The sequence below is a fragment of the Polistes fuscatus genome, unplaced genomic scaffold, assembly GCF_010416935.1.
Source record: "Polistes fuscatus isolate 324 unplaced genomic scaffold, CU_Pfus_HIC Scaffold5, whole genome shotgun sequence".
Lineage (NCBI taxonomy): Eukaryota > Metazoa > Arthropoda > Insecta > Hymenoptera > Vespidae > Polistes > Polistes fuscatus.
Genome location: NW_025113129.1, coordinates 1,822,379 through 1,844,598, shown reverse-complemented (window position 1 = coordinate 1,844,598; position 22,220 = coordinate 1,822,379). Strand labels below are relative to the sequence as shown.

General features: G+C 29.7%; 1 protein-coding gene across 2 annotated transcripts in view; it reads right to left on the bottom strand.

Annotated features, from left to right (window-relative positions):
• LOC122522193 (transmembrane protein 132E) overlaps positions 1 to 22,220 on the bottom strand; it is a 128,180-nt gene that overhangs the window by 6,203 nt on the left and 99,757 nt on the right. For both annotated transcript variants that reach the window (XM_043643038.1, XM_043643039.1), the window contains exons 3-4: positions 10,971 to 11,114; positions 3,840 to 4,170 (exon numbers count right to left, since the gene is read on the bottom strand). In XM_043643038.1, coding sequence (XP_043498973.1) covers positions 3,840 to 4,170; positions 10,971 to 11,114 — 475 coding nt within the window. The remainder of the gene's footprint in view (positions 1 to 3,839; positions 4,171 to 10,970; positions 11,115 to 22,220) is intronic.

The following is a 22,220-nucleotide window of genomic DNA, read 5'->3' as shown; positions in this document are numbered from 1 at the left end:
ATATGCACGATTGAAATTCTTTCGAGTATCAAATATTTAAATCGACAAGAATGAACCTTTTTTCAATAACGTGGACCCGTTAAATAAATAAAATTAATCTAACTAAAAAGTTAGAAGAAACGAAAAACAAAACAAACAAATAAATTTAACGCAATTATTTTCGTATAAGTTAAATAAGTCGAATACGACCGCGACGAATAGTCTTTTATTTCTTGATTCATCGAAAGGTAAAGTGTTCCTTAGGTTAATTTAGTTTTCACTAAAGGTCTCTCCGAGTCGGTGGCAGAAAGCTGGAAGATATCCGTGCTAGAGTTAAACGAAACGGACGAAGAAATATAAACGAATTTGTGCTGCCTCGAGAAAGAGAAAGAGAAAGAGAAAGAGAAAGAGAAAGATAAAGGTAAAGGAAAGAGAGAGAGAGAGAGAGAGAGAGAGAGAGAGAGAGAGAGAGAGTGAGTGAGTGAGTGATAAGGGAAAACGAAGAAGAAGAAGAAGAAGAAGGAAGAGAAAGAGGTAGAGGTAAAGGTGTGGTGGATGGGGGAGTAGAAGGAAGAGGAGGAGGAGGAGGAGGTTCTCCTTTAATTAAAAACTTCGTTCCTTTACCATCATCTCCTGGAAGGTACGGCAATTAGTGCGCCGGATAATCAAGAAGCTTGGAATTTCTGACAACTCTGGGGTGTTGGGGACGAACGCGGATGGGTGGCACGCGGTGGGGGTTGGGGGAGAGGATTCGAAAGGGCGCTTCTTCCCTTTCAGAGGAAACATGTAAACGAATTAATTCATTAGGTTAGTGTCAGTTGACAGTGAAATTCGTTAACCGTTACGAATTCGTACAGATTTTAACGGACGGATCAACAACCATTCGAATGAAATAACAACGACGAGTAGGAATAGAAGTAGGTGTAGAAGTAGAAGTAGGGGGGGTAGGAGTAGGAGTAAAAGTAGAAGTAGAAGTAGGAGGGGGGAGGACAACTGTGTTGAGAGTTTCGATAGTTCGATAGAAAATAGGTACAATCGATAGTCCCCCCCTCCCCCAACCCCTCCCAGATATTGTCGTAGAATAGAGCGGTGTGTTGGTATTGGTTTCGGTAGAGGCTACGAACGCTAGAAAGGTTGGAAAAGTGTGACGGAAAGTGCCTCTGCTCGAGGGGAAAAAAAAAGAAGAAAAAGAAAAAAGAAAAAAAAAGAAACAGGAAAAAGTGGGAGTGAGATGGAAGATAAAAGACTCGTTCGTTTCGCGCGACGCTTATACTTCGCAAAGGAGAGGAGCTGCTGCTGCTTCGGAACGCGTTATGGCATCCTGAACGTTTCTCGGTTAGCTTTGAAAGAAATTTTTTCGTCCCTTGGTACCTTTCCTCTTGATCTTTTTCTTCTTTTTTTTTTTTTTTTATTATTATTTTTCTCATGGAAAAAAAAGAGAAAAAAGAAAGAAAGGAAGGAACGAAGGAAGAAAGAAAGGAAGGAAGGAAGGTGTTTTTTTTTTCCTTTCTTTTTCTTTCTCTTCTCAACACCCCACAAAGAAAGGCAAAGGAGATAGCGGTTTTGTGTAAAGGAAAAAAAAAATAGAAAGAGGGTATAGATAAAGTAATGAGAGAATGAGAAAAATAGTGTGAGAGAAAATAAAGAGAAATACATATATATAGAAAGAGAGAGAGAGAAAGAAAAACAAGTTTATATATTATACAGAAAAAAAGAGAGAGAGAGAGATAGAAAGAAAGAAAGAAATAGGGATGAATAAATGGAGATATCGAAATGATCGAGGTACCCGATAGATATCTTTAGATAGGTACACTGAGCTGTTCAAAGTAGTAAAACTCAATCACGTATTCCACGTGGCCGGCAAGAAAAGGAGAGAAAGAGAAAGAGAGAGAGAGAGAGAGAGATGCAAAAGGTGCACGTATATATTGCGGCTACTTTCGTATGCCATTCGACTCTTTACCGTTCGTTACCATGGAAAATCATCGGGTTCGATATCTTTACGCGAGCAAAAGGAGATCCTTCTCGATTTACGTTGTCGCTTTGAGAAATAGAAAGAGAGGGAGAAAGTGAGAAAGTGAGAGAGTGAGAGAGAGAGAGAGAGAGAGAGAACGTTTGCGGCCAGGAACGTGAGCTACCTCGTAAACAAGGAATCAACGAAGAAGAAAAAAAAATGTGCGAGAAATATGGGACCCTGAGAAAAAGAGAATTGTGTTATATGTATATATATATAGATGGATGAACGTATACAGGTATACCTACACCTGACCAGTCCTTTCATTCATTTTTTATTTCTTTCCTTTCAGTTATTTTTGATATATATTTTTATCCTGTCATTTTATTTTCTTTTTTTCCCTTCGTTAAACGACATCGTCACAAAGAATCGCCGGTGTTTCTTTGAAGTGGTATATGTGTGTGTGTGTATGTGTATTGTACTGTGGATACCAACCAACGTGATCGTGTATCTTCGAATTGTAAAAAAACAATATTTTCGCGCGGGTTAAAAATAAAAAAAGCGACAGAATAAGAGAAAGAGAGAGATAGAGATAGAGAGATAGTATAAAAGGGTAACAAAAAATAGGTAAAGACGATGGTAGGAATAAGACAAGGAGAGGTGAAAGTGGGGGAAGGTAAGAAGGAAGAAAGGAAGGAAGGAAGGGTGGGAGGAAAGAAGAAAAGCCGAGAAAATAGTAGAAGATGGCGTTTGCTCTCGGTGAGCTAAAGAAAGCATTATCCCTTCGTCGTACCTCACGGACTTTCCTATCGTTTCCGACTTCTCATCCTCATCCTCATCCTCATCCTCATCCTCATCCTCCGCTTTCATTTTTTTTTTCTTCTTTTCTTTTTTCTTTTTCTTTTTCTTTTCCCAAGAGTAGTAAGACTCTCTCGTGAAACTGGAGACTGGTCGAACGAGTTGGTAAGAACGATTCTTTCGCGTGGCCTTTTACGCCAGCACGTAGTAGGTACGTACATTCCTAGCTAGGTATCGATCCCTTAGCTTCAGCTAGGAGAGGAAAGGAAAGGAAAGGAGATGATAGGAGAGGAGAGGAAAGAAGAGAAAAGGAAAGGAAAGGAAAGGAGGAGAGAAGAGAAGGTTATCGGCGTTAGCGGATTCTTTTCTACGGGATTTCCATCAGGGAACAGAACCCAAGAGAAGGAAAATAGGTGAGAGAGAAAGAGAGAGAGAGAGATCTAACAGAAGTTGGTGTGGTGAAGTGTAGGTGGAAGTTGTGGTGTGATGGTAGTAGTGGTGGTAGGTAGGTAGGTAGGTAGCTGAAAAGGAAGAGAAGAGGAGGAGGAGGAGGAGGAAATGAAGTTGAAGGAGAAGGAATAGAAGGAGAAGAGGAAGAAAGGAGGTGTTTGGTAGGTGGAGCGTAGGAGCGGCCGAAGATCGAGGCGGTGTCGAGAGAAATGGCGCATTTGATATTACCTTTCTCTCTCTTTCTCTCTCTCTTTCTTTCTCTCTCTCTTTACTTTTCCTTTTTTTATCCTTCCTTTTTTATTTTTCACGTCCTTCTTTTTTTTTCTCTTTTTTTTTAAACCACAACATTTGCATCACTCGCTCATTCTCTCTCTCTCTCATTCTCTTGTAACTTTTTGCTTTTAGTTTTTCGCACCACCCCCCACCGATTCAACATCCTCGACAATTCATCGGTTCTCACGTCCAACCCTTTTTTTTTTTTTTTTTTTTTTAAGGAAACCCAAGAGAGGGGGTGGATGCTTGGAAACGGATTTCAAAGCAGTTTATCCCGGAATTTTCTACGAGAGTGACTAGAATTTCGTTAGAAGGTGTAAGAAAAAATGTAAATGGTGAGTGGGGGAACACATTTTTAAGAATAAAGAGAGTAGAAAAGTTTACTAACCTTGGAGATCGGTAAAACTGCTTGTATGTCGTCCTTTTGTATCTCCAAACGTGCCTGAAGTTTCCGTTTCTCGATATGTCGAAACGCGTTAACCTTTTCGTTATCGAGGTGGTGATGATGGTACTGCTGCATTTGTCGTGGCTGCTGTAAACGTTGCTGTTGTTGATGATCGATAATGCCGGATAACTGCGAACCATTCTCCTTCTCCTTCTCCACCTCATCTTTCTCGAACCCGTAACGAACGCTCCAGACAATCTTTCCACCGTCCCAGTTGCCACTAATCCCTTCCTCGCTTGCTTCCAATAACATCGTCAATATTTCTTCGGCCGATCTGGAAGATATTATCAACACAAGATATCGTTTTCTTTAGGTCATTCTTTATAATCCCTTTTTTGTTCTTTTTTTCTATCTACTATACGACCACCCCATCCCTTCCTAGATTTTTTTTAAATTAATAATTTTTTCTTTTTCTTTTTATTTTTCTACCGAGATTTTATTCGATTCTTTTTTAGGTGTATTTTTTGATTTATATTCGATTGCGTGAGAAGAAAATAAAATGAAAATTTACTTATATTCGTTTATTCGATCTTTTATCATTTAATAATAATAATAATATTCAGAATGTGTTGAGTGAGAAAATCGATCGAAGTGTTAAAGAAATAAATGAATCGAAATATGTTCAGCAATGGAATCACAACGAACAGTTTATCTTTAAATTATTGATCAATAAAAGTTTGCAGGAGTACGAAGTTTATTTATTAATTGATCTTCGGTAAGGAAATGTGTTAACGTTAAATTAATAAATCATTTTACTTATTATCGGTCGAATGATCAAATTTGTCCTATAAATTAATCCTTTTAGCAGATCATATTATTTATCTTTTTTGAGACGAATAAAATTCACAGAAATTGATTTTACTTTTTTTGCTCATTGAAATATATTTTTCAAATTACTTTCTAAAGTGGATTTATATTTAAATAATTATCGATAATATTTTATCGATCGTGATTACTAGAATTTCACTTGAAATTATTGAAGTAAAACTGTTATCGGATTTTGTATTTAAAAAAAAAAAAAAAAGAAAAAGAAACAAAAAGAATGAAAATTTTATTCTTAAGAAGGAATATGATCGTCGTCTCATTTGACCGGTTACCGGTTATAGATAAATTTCCAAGGTAGATTTAATGTTTAAAGAGACATACTTTTCTCCTTTTTTTTTACATTAAGAACACAAGCGAGTTCTCTCTCTCTCTCTCTCTCTCTTTCTCTCTCTTAGTCGCGACTTTCAACTTTAGATCTTATCTAACAACACAAGCCTTCTTCTTCTTCCTTCGAGATTTGTTACATAGGAAAATCTTTCTTCCTGGCATCAGCTTGCTTGCTTGCTTGCTTGCTTGCTTGCTTGTTTGCTTTCAAAGATGAAAATAAAGTATCTACTTAAATAAAGAAAGAAAGGTAGATTTTTCTTCTTTCAAAAACATTGACTGTGTCGTCTTGATAATCATTTTCTTTCTCCAATCCTCTTACGTACAAATACACACACACAAACACACAAACACACACACATATATATATATATATCTAAAACCGAGAGATTATTTTATACATGTATATAAATGTAAATAAAAAACGTAAATCATTTCATATTTTACTATTATTTAACTATTGAACGACAAACGGGGAATAATATTTTCCTATTTCGTTTGTTTGATCATACAAAATTCAGGGAAGAGTTTTCGATACTTTTGACATCTCTGATCGTCTAGACATTTTTCCAATATATATCCACGACTACCCTGCGTACACACGTATACAACACACGCATACATTTGAATTGGGGGTTGTGGGGTTGGGGTTGGGGTTGGGGTTGAAGTTGGAGTTGATTTTTGGTAGAACATAGAAACGAATATATATTCCAACCCCTGTAGAGACATCAGACTGTTAGGTATATTGACAAAAGTTCGTTATCGTGTAAGTTCGATAGTTTCGTTCAGGGCACGTAGGGCGTGTCCCTTTAAATTTTTTTAACGTCTCTCCTTCTCTCTCTTTCTCTTTCTTCCCTACATGTTACCCCAACGCTAACAAGGGATTTAAACTTTTCAGTATAAGAAAAAAAAAAAAAAGGAAGAAAAGAAGAAGAAGAAGAAGAAGAAGAATTTTCTTCCCGAGAGTCTTAACCGTGTACTCGAAGATTCTTTAAAAAGACTCTCAATGAATTTTCATTCTACCGATCTACAAGGTGTCCCGAAAGTCGCTTTTTATGAAACCTAACCGAACAAAATTGGAACATTTTTTATTAATAGATCTTACAAGTAAGCTGGTGCAATTAGGTGATTAGTTTAGAAGGGGGTGAGGTGTGTGTGTGTGTGGGGAAGGGGGAGGGGTGTTAGAGGAGAAGTTTTGAATTTAACATTGTTCCGAAACATATCCAATTAATTACGATCAATCCAAGTTTGTTGAAATGTTACTTCGTTTTCTTTTTCTTTTAAATAAACTTTGATTGAAATGTTACGAGTCCCTTACTGGGGAATAGGGGGAATTGAAAGGTTTATCAGCCTACTGATTGAATTTCTTCTCTCTCCCTTCGTTTTTTTTTTTTTTCTTTCAAATTTCTCATTGTTTGTAAAGTATAATGATTCTAATAAACCTCGTACAATTGTTTAAACAAAATCAATATCCTCGAGATTTGACGTAGTTCTTTTAAATAACGATTAATAAATATTATATATTTAATTAATTATAATAAATTTATAAAATAATATAAAAATTATAAAAATAATAAATTAATTAAATATATTATTATTATATACCTAAAACCTATATTATATATAAAACCTATATTACACATTAATATATATATATATATATATACATATCTTGGAATAAATATAACAATAAAATAATAATAAAAAATTAATATTCCATTAATGTTCTCTTTTATCTAAAAAAAAAAAGAAATCTAGATTTTAGTATTAAAAGTTTAATCGTATTACATTATTTTATAATGTAGGAATAAAACTCACGAACACGTATAATAATAAAATTTATGAAATTAAACGATGATGAAAATGAATCATAAAAAACAGGGAGGAGGGAGGAAGAACAGCAGCAACGAACACAAAACAACAACAAAACAACAACAACAAAAATAGTCTTATTATTCTTGAACAAGTCGGATGTCATAATCCTCGGTTATTCTAAGATCAAAGTTGTCGTCTCTCTAATGCGGGGCAAAAAATGACGCGTCGTTAGAGGATTTTTTTTTTTACTGCTACGACGACGAAGGCTTTCCGAGATACGAAAAGTGGTTCGCGTTTTATGCATAATACATGCCTCGTGTATATAATCGCATAAACCTATATGCAAACCTATCTATGTATGTATGTATGTATGTATATACATATGTACATACAAATACATATATAAATAGAGATGATACATAGAAAATACACAAAGATGTCTGGCCTTACGAACTCGTCTCGCTAATGCATCTTTACTCGGCGCCATTGCGCTTATTACCAAAGCCAAGAGGGAAAGAAAAATGTACAAGGACAATCTAACTCTTTTTTCCCCTCCTCCCTGCCCCCCTCCCTCCTTCTCAGACTTATCGTTCCTCTTTCCCCCTCCTCTTTCTTCTATTCTTTTGGGTCATACCAAACAAACATTCGTGCTATCGAATTACTCGGAATCTGTTTATTGCCCTTTGGTAACACATTTTCTGAGAATTTCTTTTTTTTCTACTAATTTTTTTTATTATATATGTATAGAATTACTGTACATTTTATATGTACACAATTTATATATACATATTATTATTTTATTATTAATTATTATATTAATTTATATATACAGAATTTTTACTGTACATTTTATATGTGTACGCACAATTTATACATATATTATTATTTTATTATTAATTATTATTAATTTGTATGTACGGAATTTACTGTACATTTTATATGTGTACGTACAATTTATACATATATTATTATTTTATTATTAATTATTATATTAATTTATATGTACAGAATTTACTGTATATTTTATATGTACTTACAATTTATACATATATTATTATTTTATTATTAATTATTATATTAATTTATATATACAGAATTTACTGTACATTTTATATGTGTACGCACAATTTATACATATATTATTATTTTATCATTAATTATTATATTAATTTATATGTACAGAATTTACTGTATATTTTATGTGTACGCACAATTTATACATATATTATTATTTTATTATTATATTATTTTATATGTACAGAATTTTTACTGTACATTTTATATGTGTACGCACTATTTATACATATATTATTATTAATTATTATATTAATTTATATGTACGGAATTTACTGTATATTTTAAATGTGCACGCACAATTTATACATATATTATTATTTTATTATTAATTATTGTATTAATTTATATGTACAGATTTTACTGTACATTTTATATGTGTACGCACTATTTATACATATATTATTATTTTATTATTAATTATTATATTAATTTATATGTACAGAATTTACTGTAAATTTTATACGTGTACGCACAATTTATACATATTATTATTTTATTATTAATTATTATATTAATTTATATGTATGGAATTTTTACTGTACATTTTATATTTGTACGTACAATTTATACATATATTATTATTTTATTATTAATTATTGTATTAATTTATATGTACGGAATTTACTGTACATTTTATACGTGTACGCACAATTTATACATATATTATTATTAATTATTATATTAATTTATATGTACGGAATTTACTGTATATTTTAAATGTGCACGCACAATTTATACATATATTATTATTTTATTATTAATTATTATATTAATTTATATGTATGGAATTTTTACTGTACATTTTATATTTGTACGTACAATTTATACATATATTATTATTTTATTATTAATTATTGTAATAATTTATATGTACAGAATTTACTGTATATTTTATATGTGTACGCACAATTTATACATATATTATTATTTTATTATTAATTATTATATTAATTTATATGTACAGAATTTACTGTACATAAAATTTTTCTTTTTTTGAGAAGATTAAAAAAAATGACACCGCGTTTGTTACCACGCGATAAAAGAAAACCGAAAATATGATAGTGTTTGACAATGTTTCCTAATTGGAATTTTTTGTTTTAACAAGATATTTTGATTAATAATAATAATAATAAAGAAAGGAACGAGATAGAGTATTAGAAAAATAATTGGAAAGATCGGAATGATAAATAAAAGGGATAGATATAAAATAGTAGAAGATTTCCAAGGGTGATAAAACCCTTATATCTAAGATACAAATCTCTGTTGCGTGTTTGGATTCTCTTTATCGATATTCCAATCAACTATTTGAAATTTCTAACACAAAATCGACGATTTCACGGAAGCCAAGCCAAGCCAAGCCAAACCGAACCGAACCAAACCAAACGATCGACTTTGATAACAAATAATAGAAAGAGAAAGAGAAGATTGAAGAAGAAGAAGAAGAAGAAAAAGAAACACTGATAGAGAAACACACTGATGAAATATAAAATCGGGTGGGGTGGGGTAAAGGGAGGGGGAAGAAATCAAAGCGGAGCATCGGCGAGGTTAGAACCGATAGCAAAATTATTTTCTTTATCTTTTTTGCTTATTTTCCTCTCTCTCTCTCTCTTTTTCATTCCTATTTTCTTGTTCTTTTTCTTTCGTTCGTGTTTAAGTTTATCTGTAATTCGTGCTGCGGGTATATAAGAACCGACAAACGACTCGTGCAGTTAGCACGTTTCGATATCGTTAAATAGCATCATCAAAATATAATTTCAAGTTCTAAAGTAAAAAGAAAAAAACAACAAATAATAGAATACGATCAAAAATATAATAATAATAATAATAATTATATAGAATAAATATACAAAGATGCGTAAAAACGCGTCCCTATTTGCACTAGCGTGCGCAATTTTATTCGTTTCATTGTACGATACGAGTAATGGTCATCCATTGGTCGAGGAAACTAATAAAGAAGAAATCGTGCCAACGATTGGTGGAACGGAAATGATGAAAAAAGTCAAAGATGGTTCCAACAGTGATTCCTCCAGTTCCGAGGAAAAGAAGAATGTAGTTGTCGGTGATGATACTGATAATGTTACGAAAAAATCATTAACGGAAGGTGGTGATGGTGGTGGTGGTGGTGGTGGTGTTAGTTCGTCGAGTGAGGAAGTTGTAAAAATTTTGGAAAGGCAAGCGAGGTATGCTAAGAGAAGGAAAAATAAAGATGACGATGATGACGATGATGATAGTAGTAGTAGTAGTAGCAGTAGTAGTAGTAGTAGTAGTAGTTCTTCTAGTGATGACGATGATGATAAACATAAAAACAAACATGACGATGACGATGATGATGATGACGATGATAGCGATGATAGCGATGATAATAAAGGTAAAAAACATGGTAGAAAATCGAGGAAGAAGAAGAGGAAAGATTGTGACGATGATGATGACGATGACGATAGCGATGATGATAGCGATGACAATAACAAAAACGAAGGACATGGTAGAAAATATAAAAGAGATATTGCAATGGGATCGATGAATGATGACAAATTGTATCAAATCGAATCATCGGTAGGAGAAAATCATCTACGTGTCGCACGTTATTCGAAGAAGAAGAAAAATAGACGCGACGGTTGCGAACCTAATATTTTACAGGGAAAAGATATTCAAGGAGGAGATGAACAAATTCAATTGCAACGTACTACGATTATCCCGAATTTACCCTATAATTATTAATAATATTTTTATCATTTCGTATTATTAATGATTTGTTTTTTTTAACGAAAGTTTCATGTATTTCGTGAAATTTCAAATTCGTATCGATTGATTTAAAAACAAAACAACGGTTCGTTTATTTTTTAACCTTTCGTTTTTCTTTCATTGGAGACTATTACCTTTAGTTTGGATTTTTTTGTTTGATTCTTTTTTTCTTTATTTCTTTTTTTTCGATATTATCGATCTAAAACGAGAAAGAAAGAAAGAAAGAACAAAAGAAAGAACGAAAGAAAGGGTGTGTTGTCTCGCATGGGAAAATATCTTGGACGTACTTACGCGTTTGGCATTCTCGAAGCGTCTTCCTTTCGCTTAGCTGTGAAAGTGGCCGCCGTATTTTTCGCATTTATTTCCACTTTGACTTCCCAATCGGGGCTGCTAGACGATGCGTCCAAGATTTTTATACCGGACCTCACTCGTGCTCTGAAAACAATCAAAATCTTAGATATAATAAATTGTTATTGCCCTATTTTATCCGATACACGTAAACCATTTGAAAGAAAAATCTAAAATTAGAAATATAGAAATATAGAAATACATATATATATTTGATATAAATGTAATTTTTAATTTTTCTTATATTTAACCTTTTTTTAACAATTAAACGTCGAATAATATCATGCATTTTCTAAATGTTAACAATTAATTAGACACACGATACATTTGATTAATTATAAAAGAACAATTTCTTGATATCAATAAAGTTTAATAAATATTAATATTAAATTAAACATCGTGCATTTGATTAATTATAAAAGAACAATTTCTTGATACCAATACAAGTTTCCAAAAATATACCTGACACCGTTAACGTGTAATGTGTGCATTAATAAATATTAATCTATTCTAATAATTAAAGATAAAATCAACTATAAAAAATGCCTACGCATATTATTAATTATTTTTCTCCACAAATAACCTTCAACGTTATATTAATACAAATATTCCTTAACGCGAGAGAGAAAACAAAATTCTATAAATACCCTATAACAAAAAATCAAAATAATTAATTCCAATCGTATTTGATTTTTCGATATACAATATTCTAATAATAATAATAATAATCCTAAATGCGAAATTGGGGTTTGTCATAAATTGACGAATACCATTATATCATATAAATAATAAAAAAAAAGGGTGTGCAAAATAAAAAGGAAGTGGTTAGAAAAAAGAAAAAAACAAAACAGGAAAAAAAACAAAACAAAGGGTGAGTTAGTAACGGTACTTGTCCTAGTGGAATTTAGTTTTAAACTCTGGCACGTAGGACACTGGGACTCGAATCATTAACGAAGTAGTAGATGCAAGGGATGTTTTTAACGATGCGTATCCTTCCATCTCTTTCTTTCTATTTTTTTTTTCGTTGTGTAAAGACAGAAGGGTGGGCGGGGAATGGGGATGGGGGAATAGGGATGAGGGATTGGGGATGGGGAATGAGGGATGGGGGATGGGGGGGGTAGTTCGTAGCAGTCTTTTTGCCGAGTGCATTTGCATTTGTAAAAACGATTATCCGGCACGCTCTTGGCCGCGCGGTGGTAGGAACGCGTTCGGAATAATGCGATTACAACCCTCATCAACGGTTCTACCCTCCACACCTCGTCCAATTATCCCTCTCGATTCCCAACCGAGCGTTATCTTCGCAAATGCTCGAGTACTGTGTATTGGATTTCCGGCCGATCGCCGCAAACGGGATGCGGCACGGCACGGCACACCGGTACACGGCACGTTACTCTACATTTCGAACGTAGAACGGAATACAGTAGAATACAGTAGAATACAGTACTGTACCGTATGTAGTACCCTACGGTATACGGTTACGGTACAATACTAAAGTACTTTTGCAATAGGTTGCTGCTAGATTGGTATATATATGTGTATGTGTGTATATATATATGTGTATGTATATATATGTGTGTGTATGTATTTATATGTGTGTATAGGCTACATATATGTTCGTTTAGGTATCGGCTTAGACCGGTAGTTATTGCAATAATATCGTGGTTCTTCGCGTTGCAATTTCGTTCAACGAGTGGTTGGTACCACACGAAAATATTTCATCCCTTTTCGTACTTTTTAATATTGCTTCGATGCATAGGATATTACTACATATATATTATATATACACGTACATAACATACGTGGTATCTCTCATCTAAACTCTCTTTCCTACCCCACCCCCACCTTCATCCCCTAGGTTTCAATGTGGTCCTTTACAACATTTTCTCTTCACAAAATATAAAACATAATTTTGTTCACGTATATCTACCTTCTCTTTCTCTTTTTCTCTTTCTTTTTCAGTGGACACACAAGGGACTATTAGTTTGTTTCTTTTTTACTTTCTTTCTTTCTTTCTTGTCGTTCCTTGTAAATGGAATCATTGGACAAAATTTAAGCCTATGGTATTTATTTTTTTATACAAACGAATACGTTTGGATCACGTGTATGGGAAATATACATGTAGGATTCGTGAAAAAATTGGGTCCGTTGGCGGGACTCGAACCCGGATCTTCCGCTTTCCGGGCGACTGCTTTTAACCATTGAGCTATCCAGGGCCCACCGTCCAATCTCCTCACGAATGCCTATTTAAGTTTTGCTTGGAGACGCTCGCATCCCACATACACGTTGTTGATTAAAGTTAATTCGTATTTGAGTGGTATTTGATGAAAAGAAAAAATAAATAATAATTATTATTATTATTTTCGTGAAAATAAATAAAAAAATAAGTAATATTAATTTACTATTGAATTTATTTCTATATTTAATATATCTAATCGACAATTTTACGTACATTTTTCTTTTACCAAACGATAACAGAGAGATCTACAAATTATTATTATTAATTTTTATTTCCCCTTAACCCTTATATTTTAAATGTAACGTTAATTTACTAATTTGTTATTTAAAAAATATATTTGTTGTCGTTGTTGTTAAATTAATTCTTAATTTAAATGAAAAAAGAAAGTTATTTCATCGTGGTTTCGTGTCTTCATTTTATCACGATCCGATTCTAATATTATTTTAAACGCAAGAAAAGGGCAAGAAAGTTAAATATCGAGTTTTTGAAAAAAAAAAGAAAAGATGAAAGAAAGTAAAACTTTGAGTTCTCTCTTTCGCAAGTGTTAAAAATTACTTCCCAGGAGCTTAACGAACGCGTTATGGATCACGGTAGTGAAAGTCAAGTGGTACTCTTTTAGGAAGGAGAGCTTTTTAAACCCCCCACACCCACCCCCATCCCTCATCCTCATCCCTCATCCCTCATCCCTCATCCCCATTCCCATTCCCATTCCCATTCCCCCTTTCTGCAGTACGATGTTCCGGTTCTTACATTTTATCATCAACTGTATTCTCTCAGCATTTATGTTCGTAGGAGAGAAGTTTGTTAGTGTTTATTTGTTTGTTTGTTTTTTTCGATTCTTTTTCTTTCTCCCCTACGTTCTGTTTTTTTATTTTTTTCTCCTGTCATATTCTATCTTCTATTTTTGTATTTTTTATTTATATTTTTGTGTTTCGCTCGTCTCGTTGACGTAATTACCCGTCGAACGATAGAGATAAGCTTATCGTCGTCAGATTTTTCGATTAATCTCGATCACGTTTCGTAATCGTACTTTCGAGAATATATACGCGAGAATTTATTTATAACTCGTAATTATAAATATAATGTAAGAAAAATATATCGCGAATAATCGCGTCAATGTGAAAACAACAAATTTATTTTTTATTTAGCTTTTATTTAATATATCAACACGTATTGTAATTATAATAAATTTATTCTTAATGTTGTAATATTTATAACGATTACGATTAATTACGTTTTTTTTTTATATTTGTTCTTATTTTTATTTTTTATATTTATTTCTGATGATGTTGTCTGATGACCTTGTTATATAAAACTTTCCATAGAATATAACTTTTTAATTTCCTTTTTTTTTATTTATTTATCATTAATACGATACGCAATTTATATATTCATTCTTTATGATAAATATATTTTATTTTTCCAAGAAGAAGGAAGATCGATATTTTATAGACTTCTATTTATCGGATAAATATTTTTAAACATTTTTGATTAGTATTTATCTATTAAATCAATATATAAAACCATGAGATGTAACCTTGGTCATCTTATAAATACTCTGACCATCTATTAAAAATATATTGACACACATTTAATAACAAATATTCAGTATATAAATTTTCCAATAAATTCAAATAAAAATTAAAAACAAAATATTGATCGAATAAATATTAATTATTAATTATCCTCGAAATATAAGAAAGAAAGAAAGAAAGCAAAGGAAGATTATGAAAACTGTCTTAAAAAAGAAAAAAAAAAAGAAAAGAAAAGAAGATGGTGGTAACGAAAGTAGCATTTTTCAGAAAATGGAATTTATTAATTAAATTTATATAAATATATATAATATAAAATAAATAATTAAATAAAATAAAAATAAATTTATAAATTAAATTTAAAAATTAAAATAATTAAAAAACAATTTATTATATAAATTAGTAAGAACATTAGAACATAATATATAAATATAATAATTCATTAAAATAAGAAAGAAAGTGCAGGAACATGATGAAAACCTGTCTTAAAAAAAAAAAAAATAGTATTCTTCAGAAAACGATTATTTGAAGAACTTCAAAGATTTCGACCAAATTACATGGTAAATTTGCGGTAGTACTTTTACTCATATCACCGAGTTAGAACAAACAAAAGTAGTTGTGAAAATTCGTTCGATGTTCCTTTCTCAAAGGATACAAAAAAGAAAAAAAAATTATCGAACCAGGGATTATCGTTGGCGAAAAGACAAAAGAAAGGAAAGAAAAGGGTTGTAAAAGAAAAATCAAAAGAAACGGAAGAAGGGTAGTTTAGGAAGTAGGAGTACGTCGTTTACGATTGGTGGCAATTTAAAAGAGAACTTCCTTACGCTTCACTCTTTCTCTTATTCGTGAAATAAAAAGAAAAGAAAAAAGAAAAAGATAGAAAAAAAGAAGAAGAAGAAAAAGAGGATACGACACATGATCTTCGTCTTGAATCGTTTGCTCTCGGAGTCTTGAACCTTCCGAGAGGAACTTACGCTCCAATTCACGCGAGTCAGGTCACGGGGTCGGTATTACACGCGAGTTTACACGAATGTTCAACGAATGCCGGAAGAGTAGGAACAACGCGTCTATGCGACGCCAACGATACTGACTATCTCTACCAGAACTGAATACTAAAAAAGAAACAGAAAGATATATACATATACATATATATGTATTCATAGTATATGCAAAGAAACATCGGAGAATTTAAAGTGACGTCTGTCTCTACAAAAAAATATTTTATTTATATTTATTCGACTTCATCCGATATCGAATTAAATTTTTCTTATTCCATCCTTTAATTTAAATCAACCCTGTTACTTAAAATCAATGCATCTTTTCTTTCTCTGTTTTTTTTTTCTTAATAAAATATATTCTTTGATATATAACTATATGTATATAATATATAATATACATATAATTAATTTAATATATAACTATAATATATAAAATTTAATATGTGTAACTGTTATATATATAAATATTTTTATTTATTATATTATTTATATTATTTATTATATTATTTATTTAATTATTTATATTATATATTATATTATTATTATATTTATTATATTATATTATATTATATTATATTTATTTATATATATAATAATATTTTTTTATTATATTATATATATTAAAATAACTATAATATATATACATATATTTCTTAATGTATTAGTATCTATAATTATATATTTCATAATATATAGTCTCTGCACACATAAGTATTATCATAGTTCTCTACAATGAAAAAATGAATATAATAAGAAAATTTATATATTCATACATTTTTAACAAAACATTAGAAAATTCAAAGTGATGCTTGTCTTCAAAGAATATTTATTTTCCGTTTTCTGATAACTAGTTATTTTTTTTTTCATCTCTCTGACGTTAACCAAAACCAATCCCAACCCTGTTACTGAAAATCGATGCACATTTTTTTTCTTTTTTTTTTTCTCAACAAAATATCTATAAAATTAAAATATTTATAAATAAATATTATAAATAATAAATAATTATCAAAGTTATTTACGATTGTATAATAAAAATGTTAAGAAAATGTATATATATGTGTGTAAGTATGTAATATTATTTGTTTGAAATTTATAATGAATGAAATTTGTCGTCAAAGAATATTTATTGGTTTATTTGGTGGTAGAAAAACCGTTGATTTTTATTAAAATATCCAACGGATGTACACAAATTGGTTATAAAAATTCATTATTTTAAAATCCGAGATTTGCGAAGGGAAATATTTTCCCTATGAAAAAAAAAAAAATATTTAAGTATATTCTTTTATTCAAATATTTTCTTTGGACTTATCGAACCTCCGACCTTATCGACTATCGATCTCGTTAAATATTTTATACGAATGGGAAGCTTCGATTAATCGTTCTAATCGTTTTTTCTTTTTTTCTCCTCTTTTTATTTAAACCGGATAAAAGTTTATTTACCACCCGAAAGACGGTTTGGTTGGATAAATAAATTAGTGTAATTTGTGTGTCTGTTTTTTTTTTATCTTTTTTCTTTTTCTTTTTCGAAAATACGAATTTATACGAAATAGATATTTAATAATAATGAAATTTTCGGAATTATAAATTTGATTTATATCAACGAATCACGCACAACAGGAATATTCTATAAATCTTCAATAATTGATTAATTTATTTGCAAATGCGAAACTACAAAATTAATTCTTATTTATAGAAACATATTGTAAGGGATCGTTTAAATATTTTAATTGATATCAATTTGATCGCAACGGTATATTTTATTATTAGATAAAATATGATTTTATTTAAATGATGAAAAACTGATCTCACAAAAAAAAGAAAATATTATTCTTATAACAAATTTAATATTTATTTACGAAATATAATCATGCATCCAATATTTGCGTCTAATAATAAAAATAAAATGATTGTGTTTATAAAAATACACTTTTGCGAGATAAAAATTCATATCAAAAGGAAAATTATAATAATTCTAAATATATTTAACTGAGTATATAAAAATTGGCAAATATTTTATTATTAAATATTAAAATAATTATTGTATTAAAATAATTATAATATTGTATTAAATACAATATTATATACAATATTATATTGTATAATATATATATAATTTATATACTATATATTGTATAATTATATAATTTATATTATATATAAATTGTATAATATTGTTAACAATATTAAATACATTGTATAATATTGTTATAATTGTACATTGTTATATTGTTATATTGTTATATTGTTACGTTGTATAATAATTGTATAATATTGTTACAATATTAAATACAATATTATATTGTTAATAATTATTAAATTAGTATTAAAATAATTATATATTAAATACAATATAATATTGTATTAAAATAATTATATATTAAATACAATATAATATTGTATTAAAATAATTATTGTATTAAATCAACGTTAGGTATAAAGAAATATTATTATATATCAATTGATGAAACAAGAATCTATTCGATATCGTATTAACTTGTTGATAATTATTCCATGCATATATCCCATACTCATACATATACATATACATACATATATATATATTTATACAATAGTTCAATTCAGCGCATTGCGGGTTCGTAATTTACGAACGTTTTGGTAAGCAGTAAAGCTTATAAGAACTCTTGAAAGTATCAACGAGAATTGCTACGTTAGTTTAAACTTACGATTCGTTTAACAAGTATTTAATAGTTTCTTAACTGTTACTTAACTTAACTTTATTTTCCCGAAAGAAAATTCTTATTGTCGAATATAAATTAATATAGATATATATATATATACCTACGACAATATTATTTACAAACGTTGTCATTATACTATAAAACCACCCCATAAACCTTTAACTTCACCACCACTTGTTTTCTTTCTTTTTTAAAACTCAACACAATATCTTATACGAGACTTATTTCTATCAACTATTCACTTCTCAATCATCTGTGTGTTAGTGAATACAAATAAATGGCTACGGGTATATTCTATTATTTGAAAAGCTTCCTATCTCTCTCTCTCTCATTTTTTATCTTTCTTTCTTTCTTAATACGAGTCGAGAGTATATAAACGAAATATGGAAATTCGTAAGAAAACGAGAGAGAAATATAAATACGAGTCAAAAGGGAAAATATTTCAACGTAGATCCTTTTCAAAACTTTATTATTAATTAATCGACTTACATAAAAAAAAGCTCTATAATTAAAATCTTTTAGTTTTCTCATTTAATCGAATTCGTTAAATTATCACGATATTTTCATTAATCGTTTCAAATAATAATCATCGTTAAATATTTCATAGAAATAAATTTCTTCGGCGAGGGAGAGGGGGAGAGGGGGAGAAAGGGTTTGTTTAATTAATTTGAAATTGGAATTTTATTAGAAATATTCTCTAATTTTTGATTTAATATTTCTATTGTTCGAATGAAAAAAAAAACAAATCTCGGTTTAAACAATTAAATGATTAATAATTTTATTACAACGGTACAATATTCGATCTCATAGTTAATTGGTTAAATGATATAAGTATATATATTTAATAGAAAAAAAAAAAAGAAGAAAAGAATAATTCTTAATGATTGAGAACGTTGTTTTCTTATCAAACTGTAAACTGTTGAGAGAAGTGTTTGGCAAACGCTATCGGGTTGCTTGTTTGAAAAGTTTCCATCAAATTTACCAAGAATATTCTAAGATCGTTATACCGAATCCTATTATAAGAACTGGATTTATAAAAAAAAAGAAATAAAAAAAAAAGATTTCCTTTCACTTTCTCAAACTTCTAAGTGAATGATTTTCCTGATAAAATTTACTTTCAATCAGAGTTAGCAATGAATTATACGGTGTTTTTTTTTAAACAAATGAAGTATTTATTTAAATATTAATCATATATCTGTTATTTTTCTATATCGAAATGGCGAAAGATTATTATTAACATTTAAACCAAGTGTTATATATTTCTTCGAATCGGGGGGGGTAGGGAGTAGGGGAAGGAAGGGTTCGTTTAATTATAATTTGAAATTAAAATTTTATTAGACAGATTTTCTAATTTTCGATGTAATATTTGTATTGTTCGAACGTAAAAAAAAAAATCTCGGTTTAAACAATTAAATTAATTTATTAAATTAATTTATTATTTAATTAATTATATATTTCTTCGAATGGGGGGTAGGGAGTAGGGGGAGGAAGGGTTCGTTTAATTATAATTTGAAATTAAAATTTTATTAGACAGATTTTCTAATTTTCGATGTAATATTTGTATTGTTCGAACGTAAAAAAAAACAAATCTCGGTTTAAACAATTAAATGATCGATAATTTAATATAAATATAAATATCAAGGTACTTCTATACTAATTGTTATACACATAATATTCCACATATATATATTAATAGTTATTTAATACAAATCGGTAAGAAAACTTTTAGAACGTGTTTCTTTTTTCTATTATTATAGAACATAAGGGATGAGAGGGGGAAAAATTGCGTAAGTTTTAAAAGGTATTAACATGGGTTATATTAATTTTTTTTCTACTAGGTATATACGTAAGTGTTCACACACACACACACACATGCATATGTATATATATATAGGTGTATGCATAATATCTCTAGTTAAGAATAATAAAATATCACGCGTAGGGCTAAAAGGCGTGAAAAGGGTAAAACGTTCTTCTCGCGTATTGTCGTAGTATGTGTATGTGTAAAAAAGATCGTAAGTGTGTGTGTGTACGCGGTTAAACACGGGAAACGGCTAATGTGGTGTATTATGTTCGAAGGGGGATAAAGAAATGAATAGGGCATGGCATGGCATGGCATGGCATTGCTCTGCTGTACTAAAGGGTGCAAGAGAAAACTAGAAGGGAGGAAAAAAAATAAAGAAAGAAACGGGGTTGGGTTGCTACGTTAAATGGAGCTTGAGTAGGACTAAACCATATTTTCTATCTCATTTCTTTTCTTTTCTTTTCTTTTCTTTTGTTTTCCCTTTTTTTTTTACCCCCTTTCCTCTTTGAGTTAGGGGATTGATTGCACGTATGTTAAGGCAATTACATAACGTTTGAATTGAATTATTTTTTCTATAAGTTATAGCCTATTGACCTAATTTTATTTTGAAAGAAAAAAAAATACAAATCATTTCAATTATTTGATACGAATTTTCGTAAATGTTTATTCGCGTAATTCAATTAAAAGTAACTCATGTTAAGATAATTAAAACGTTTGAATTGAATTATTATCCTAGGTTATAGCCTATTGGTTTAATTTTATTTAAAAAAAAAAATCAAACAAATTATTCCAATTATTTGATACGAATTTTCGTAAATGTTCATTCACGTAATTCAATTTAAAAAAAACGCATATTAAGACAATTAAAACATTTGCATTGAATTATTATCCTAAGTTATAGCCTATTGGCTTAATTTTATTCAAAAAAAAAAAACAAACAAATTATTCCAATTATTTGATACGAATTTTCGTAAATGTTTGTTCACGTAATTCAATTAAAAGTAACTCATGTTAAGACAATTAAAACATTTGCATTGAATTATTATCCTAGGTTATAGCCTATTGGCTTAATTTTATTTAAAAAAAAAAACAAACAAATCATTTCAATTATATTTGATACGAATTTTCGTAAATGTTTATTCGCGTAATTCAATTAAAAGTAACTCATGTTAAGATAATTAAAACATTTGCATTGAATTATTATCCTAGGTTATAGCCTATTGGTTTAATTTTATTTAAAAAAAAAATCAAACAAATTATTCCAATTATTTTATACGAATTTTCGTAAATGTTCATTCACGTAAATTAATTAAAATAAAACGCATATTAAGACAACTAAAATATTTGCATTAAATTATTATCCTAGGTTATAACCTATTGGTTTAATTTTATTTAAAAAAAAAATCAAACAAATTATTCCAATTATTTGATACGAATTTTCGTAAATGTTCATTCACGTAATTCAATTTAAAAAAAACGCATATTAAGACAATTAAAATATTTGCATTGAATTATTATCCTAGGTTATAGCCTATTGGTTTAATTTTATTTAAAAAAAAAATCAAACAAATTATTCCAATTATTTGATACGAATTTTCGTAAATGTTCATTCACGTAATTCAATTTAAAAAAAACGCATATTAAGACAATTAACCCTTTGCACTCGAGGCCTTTTTCGCTTGCGCGAACCAGCGACTCAAATGAAGTAGACATTTTACAGGTACTTTAAAAACATTTATAAACAAACAAGCGTATAGAAATAATAAAATATCATCAGTTTATTCATTTATATGTCGAGAAAAAATAAACTTTGATAAATACTATACTCTGTAATTAATTTTGGTTGAGTTGACACTTGAAACATAGGCTGGGCGCCGTATCGGCGCCGCTCGAGTGCAAAGGTTTAAAATATTTGCATTGAATT